The sequence below is a fragment of the Orycteropus afer genome, unplaced genomic scaffold (genome assembly GCF_000298275.1).
Source record: "Orycteropus afer afer isolate SDZICR_OR568_19922 unplaced genomic scaffold, OryAfe1.0 scaffold00017, whole genome shotgun sequence".
NCBI classification, from domain to species: Eukaryota; Metazoa; Chordata; class Mammalia; order Tubulidentata; family Orycteropodidae; genus Orycteropus; species Orycteropus afer.
Window position 1 is genome coordinate 782,713 of NW_006921604.1, and position 6,806 is coordinate 789,518.

The window sequence follows — 6,806 nt, forward strand, 5'->3', positions numbered from 1 at the left end:
TTGAACCGCCAGCCTTCTGGTTAGCAGTCAAGTGCCTTAGGCACTATGCTACCAGGGCTCCTATATATATATATATATAGGAGCCTTAGGCACTATGCTACCAGGGCTCCTATATATATATATATCAACAATTAGGAGCTCTGGTGGCATAATGCCTAAGGCATTTGACTGCTAACTAGAAGGCTGGTGGTTAAACCCACCAGCTGCTTCTTGGAAGGAAGACTGGGCAATCTACTTCTGTAGAGATACTCTCTCAGAAACCCAAGGAGAGGTCACTATGAGTCAGGACCAACTCCACAGCAGTGAGTATACCAAGGATTATTAGTGGTTACCAGAGGTAGGAGGGAGAGGGAAAGGGGAAGCTTTTGTTTGCAGGGCATTGAGTTTATGCAAGTGGTCATGGAATATTTTAGAAGAGGATAGCAATAATGATGGTACAACATGAAAAATGTCATCAGTGTCCCTAAACTTAAATGGGGAAGTTGTTAGGTTGGCAAATGTCTTGTGTATGTTTTCACCACAATTAGGAAAAGAAAAAAAAAAATGAGTGAATGAGTGTGGACCACTGAGTTATCCTGGAGAGTGCTGGTGGTGCCATGGACTAAGGTGTTAGCAATGAGATTAGAGAAGTGACCAAATGCTTGTGAGGTTTAGAAGGTCAAATTCACAGAACTGATGATGACTTTGATAGAGAAGTGAGAGCAAGGCAGATGTTAAGCCTCACCTGTATTTCTGTCTTGAGTGCCAGTCATGAAATGGGGACACTGGGAAGGACTAGGTGTGAGGATTAAGGCCATGGTTTTGATTTTGGAAAGGTTGAGTTTGAAGTGCCTTTGCGATACCTGAGTGAGAATGTCAAAAGGCAATTGGATCTGGGGCAGCCATGAGGCTAGTTTCCTGCTCTTCTCTCTAATGACCTTTTTTTCTCATTTCCATAGGATTATCCGGACCAAAGTGCAGCAACCATTTAACCTCCCCATGGACAACTGCATGGCTACTAAGTCTCTGAGCCCAGGACACACACTAAGTGAGTGCTGACCACACTTGTGGGTATACACACATGTACCCATATATGTACTCACACATACCCAGAATCACACACCAATATGCCCACATATACACAACCATATACTCATAAACCTGGACGTAAGTTAAGCTATTCCATTGGTGCAAAGCCTTGCCTGGTTCCTAGGGAAGATTCACTTTAGAGCTATTTAGAAATATTTAGTAGTGGAAAAACTTCAGACAGCATTGATTCCAAGACTCTCTCCCCTCAATGGCCTCATTGGCAGAACATCCTCTGAGCCTCTCCAGGGGTCAATCCTCCACAAGTTGCTTGCTGCCTCATCCACAGGGGCAACTGGGGCTACTAGAGGTCACTTTACACCTATGGTCCTGACTCTCTCCCTCTCTTTTTCCCTTTCATCCCCTACAGTCCCCAGCTCAGCTGTAACACCCCCAGAGTCACCACAGTCAGATTCCCTGGGCTCTAACTATTCCATCAATGGACTCTTGGGAATTTCTAACCTTAGCAACGAAAGCAAGAGGAAAATGGATGACAGTGAGTACTGGGAAGACAGGGCACAGGTTGAGCTGTAGGAGGGCACCTGCTGAGGCTTTGATGGAAATAGAAGCCTCCTCTCGTGGCCCTAGACTTTGTTGTGGCTCTGTAACTGCAGCCCTGAGAGAGGCATGGCCTATCTCTAAGTCGGCCACAGTTCCTGGGGTCTGGGAGCCTGGCACATTCTGCTCCTCCACGCTGGCCTGACTGTGCGGAGCCTGGGAAGCAGGGGATGGGTAGATGGGTCCCACTGAAAGCTCTTTCCTGCCTGGGGCACCAGGTGACCAGGACAGCTGCCGGCTGAGCGTCGACTCCCAGAGCAGCAGCAGTGGGCCCCGCAAGCACCTTCGCACAGACACCTTCAGCCAGCACCACCTTGAGCCACTCGAGTGCCCATTTGATCGGCAGCACTACTCGGAGGCCTATGCCTCCCCCAGTCACACCAAAGGCGAGCAGGTAAGATGCCGGGCCTGTGGGGCAGAGCACAGGGGCTGAAGTCCCAGTGGGCACTATGAAAGTTCCAAAAGCAGCCTACAGTCCTATATCAAAGCCAGCCCAGAAGTTGCCTTGATGGGCTCAGGGCATGTGCTGCCTAAAGTCCAAAGCCTGATTATATGTTTTATTTCATCAGATGTCCTGATGCCTGCCTCTCTCTTCTCACAGTCCTCTTTCCTTCCTTCACCCAAGACCTTGGAGACTAGTCCATTCCTTGCAGGGAGGGCAGCACAACCTGATCATGTCATCTTCTTGCCTTCTGTGGTTCCCCCAGATTGCAGGGCCAGGTTCCAACCAGCTGTAAAGTAGTACACCCTTCCCACACAGCCTCAATCAGTGTTTCTGGCTCCACCTCCAGCTGTTCACTCCACACACCTCATGGTTCTGCATTACTCGTGCTCCTGAATATGCCAACTTTGTTCACACCTCTCTGCCCTTACCCACGGTGTGTACTCTTCTCCAAATGCCTTTCCTCCTACTTCTCTGCTTGGAAAAATACCACCAGGCCTTCATGACTCAGCTCAGGCCTCACATTTCCTGCTCCAGGAATCCTGCCCTGCCCCACAGACAGAATATGGCTCTCTCCTCACTGTGCTGCTGCATGTTTGACATACCCCTCCTAATCACTTTTTATGCATGGGGTATTGTAATAATCTGGACAGAGATGTAAAGAGACAGTGGGGTTCTTCAGGACAGGGCAGCATCTTAAATTTACTTTTTTTTAATCTCCAACATCTATTGTGCCCTAGTTATAATACACTTAGCCAAACCAGTAGCCATCAAGTCAATTCCAACTCTTGGCAACCTCGTGTGTATCAGAGTTTTGGTTACGGTTTTATAGCCATGACCTTTCAGCACAGATCACCAGGGCTTTCTTCTGAGGTACCTCAGGGTAGGTTCAAACCACCAACCTTTCAGATAGTAGTCAGTGCTTGACCATTTGCTCCACTCAGGGACTTCTTCAGTTATGATAGGTACTCAATAAAATTTTATTAAATGAATGAGCAAAAACATGAGTTATCTGGGACAATAAATTGCAGAGTTACAAGGGAATTTTTATTTCCAGTGCTCAGTACAGGTGGAATGGATGATAGTAAGTGGGTTGTGGTGAAAAGCTGACACAGATGTCAGAGGTCCCATCCTGAGCCCAACAGAAAGAAGATTCAAAAGTCAGACCTTCGAGTGCATGGGAGGGAAAGACACAGGGAGGAAGTGGGAAGAGAGCTATGACATTGTGGAGAATTGCAGTCAATGCCATGAAACTAAATGTGTATGAACTGCTATATGGAAAATGAATTTGCTCTGTAAAGTTTCATCCAAATCACAATAAAAATTTAAAAAAAAAAGAAAAGAAAAGAAAAGAAAAAGACTTTCTAGGACCATTGGGCTCTTAGTTTCTTCCTTCCCTTCACCCCACCAACTCAACCAGTTAAGGAGTTTCTTTAGGGTGGTTTCTGCTTACCACTCTGTGCTCACTTTCATTTGATCCTGGAGTGAGGCAGATCCATGTGTCTTTAAGATCTGAGTAGGACAATGGCAATAACACTAATAACCAGCTGAACCATTGCCAGTGACTGTCTGGACCTCTGGGCCCATGCCAGCACCTGCAGTTGGGCAGGCAATCTGCGTCAGCGATTTTATCAGCCTGCTGTGGCAACCATGAGTGGTGCAGAGAAAGCCAGGCGTCAGCAGCCCCTGGTAGAGGGCCTCGGTGCTCATCAGCCTGGCAGCTCAGGCATAGAGCAAATGGCTCCAGGAGAAAATGGAGCTGTAGCAAGGGGGCCTACAGGAAGTTGCTGTGTGACAGTGAGCTGCAAAGCCAAGTGTAGAGCACAGCCACACCAGTACAGTAAAGAAAACCCACTACAGAGTCCCTAGACACCAGCTGTGTCACAGAGCCATTTCTAGGACCTGGTTCCATCCCCTAGTACCCCATGGACCCTGAGATTACAAGGAGCCTGGTACCATGCTGGCATAAACCATGGGGAATCATGGAATGTGTCTTAGAGCTGGAGAGAACTTCAGTGACCACCTAGACCAGTTTTTTCAGCTGTGTGGAGATAACAGGGGCAGGGAGTTGGGGGAAGTCTAAGCAGGCAGTTATGACATTCAGACCTGTCAGCCCTGGTTTCAAACAGTCCACTGTAATCTCTTTATATATATAATGCTTCTGTGTAAGTTGTTTGACAACTGCAAAGAAAAAAAAAGAGTTTAAAAACCATTGAACTGCTCCAAGTCCTCAACTTAGAGGTGAGGAGACTGAAGCCCAGCATGTTGTTAGTCGCAGTTGAATCAATTCTGACGCCTGGCCACCCCATGTTTTACACAGTAGTACTGCTCCATAGGGTTTCTTGGCTGTGATCTTTACGAAAGCAGATGGCCAGGCCTTTCTTCTGTAGTACCACTGGGTGGGTTCAAACCATCAATCTTCCCCCCCCCCCAATTTGTTTATTGTGATTTGGGTGCAAATTTACAAAGCAGATTTGTTTTACTTTCAACAGTTCATGCACATTTGATTTCATGGCTCCAATTACAATCCCCAACAATAAAAAGCTCTCCTCCCTGTGACTGCCCTTTCCCTGTAGCCTTCTTATCTGTGCATTCCTGTCTGTCCAGTTTTCCCTCTATGAGAATACCGCCCCTCTGATGTCTCATGGATGATTGATCTAAGGGGTGCATCACCCTGGGTTAGATGTTTTGCATGTAGGTCTTTCTACTGTTGGGCTGAGAGCCTATTCATAGAATTGAGTCCATTTCCAGGCCTGAAAGATAACCTGGGACCATAGTCTTAGGGGTTCCACCAGTCTCTAGTCTGGCCAGTAATTCTGGTCATTTTTGTGTTATTGAATTTTGTTCCACATTTTTCCTCCCACTCTATCAGAATCTCTAATTTTGATCCCTTTCTGAGTGGTTGACATTGGCACCAGGCAACATCTAGTTCTTCTGGTCTCAGGATTGTGAAGGCTGAGGTCTTCATGGTCCATCATATCTTTGGACTAATTGTTTCCAAATGAATTTGATTTTCTTCGCTCTTCTTTACTCCAGATGAGAGGAGACCAATAGTTGCATCTTAGATGGCCTCCTGAAAGCCTTTAAGACCCCAGTTGCTACTCACCAAAGTAAGATGCAGAACAAGATTTTTATGTATTATGTTGTGCCAATTGAGTATGGGCCCAGACACACCGGCTCAGTGATTCTCTTCCTCAAGGTATTTGGTTATCTCTGAGAAGCTATTCCAACCTTGTCTTCTGTTACTTCTGTAATGTATGTGGATAATTTTGTAGCACAAATACATAAGTAAGACTATCTTCAGCCAAATCTATCCTTGTTCTTGGATATATTCCTGTTTGCCTGCCCTCACCTGATCTTCTCATCTGTCTATGCATTAACCCATAGCCTGCCACTAGCAACGCAATATTGTGTATGTAATAGTTTTTGCCTCTGGGTCTATATCTTTTGTGCATATTTCTGTATTTTCTCTTTCCCCATTATCACTGTGCTGGTTACATATTCTTGCCATACCACCCCTCCCCTCACCCAAATCAATATAAGACCCCCAACTAGTCAGAAATTTTCTCTTTTCTTCCCTCCCATCCCTGGTAACCAACAAAGTGTATTTCCTTCCCTGAGTAAACCTTCCCTTGACTTTTTACAATAATGGACTCATACAATATGTATCCTTCTGTGATTAACTTATTTCACTCAGCATAATGTCCTCCAAATTAATCCATGTTGTGAGATGATTTGTGCATTCTTCGTTATTTTTTAATGTTGCATAATATTCCATTGTGTGAATGTATCGTAGTTTGGTTATCCATTCATCTGTTGATGGGCACTTAGGTTGTTTCCATCTCTTTGCTATAGTGAATTGTGTTGCGATGAACATGGGTGTACATATGTCTATTCATGTCCTGGCTCTCACCTCTTTAAGATATATTCCTAGTAATGGAATTGCTTGATCAAATGGTATTTCTATTTTCAATTTGTTATGGAAACGCCATACTGTTTTCCACAGTGGCTGTTCAGTTTTTTAGTCCCACCAGCAGTGTATGAGAGTTCCAAGCTCTCCATACCCTCACCAGCATTTGTTATTTTTGTCTTGTTGAACTTTTGCTATTATTGCTGGGGTGAGATGATATCTCATTGTTGTTTTGATTTGCATCTCTCTCTAATGGCTAATGATCTCAAGCATTTCCTCATGTGTTTGTTGGCTGCCTGTGTATCTTCTTTAGTGAAGTGTCTGTTCATGTCCTTTGCCCCTTTTTGAATTGGATTGCTTGTCTTTTCATTATTGAGGTGTTGGAGTTTTCTATAAATTCTAGAGATAAGTCCCTCGTCAGATATGTCATTACCAAATAATTTTTCCCAATCTGTAGGTTCTCTTTTTCCCCTTTTGGAGAAGTCTTTCAATGCACATAAAAATTTAATTTTTAAAGGCACCAGTCATCTAGAAGAAAACCAAAGATTCATAGAAAGAATTAGTCCTAGTGACTGGTACCCCATGTGATCTGCAGCCTGTAAGACAATGAGATCAGAACTAGATGGTTCCCAGCTACCATAGTCAACCACTCAGAGGGGGATCTATGTTGGCGATCCTGGATAGAGAGGGAGAAAAATGTGGAACAAAACTCAAAATCATTTGGAAAAAAGGGAGACCAAGCTTGCTGGTCTGATAGAGCCTGGTGGAACCACTGAGACTATGGCCCCTAGCTGCCCTTCAGGTCTGGAATTGAACCCACACCTGTGGCTT

General features: G+C 45.0%; 1 protein-coding gene across 1 annotated transcript in view; it reads left to right on the top strand.

Moving 5' to 3' along the window:
* PAX8 (paired box 8) overlaps positions 1-6,806 on the top strand; it is a 103,069-nt gene that overhangs the window by 61,873 nt on the left and 34,390 nt on the right. Inside the window, exons 8-10 of the mRNA XM_007959505.1 lie at positions 939-1,027; positions 1,436-1,561; positions 1,842-2,017. Coding sequence (XP_007957696.1) covers positions 939-1,027; positions 1,436-1,561; positions 1,842-2,017 — 391 coding nt within the window. The remainder of the gene's footprint in view (positions 1-938; positions 1,028-1,435; positions 1,562-1,841; positions 2,018-6,806) is intronic.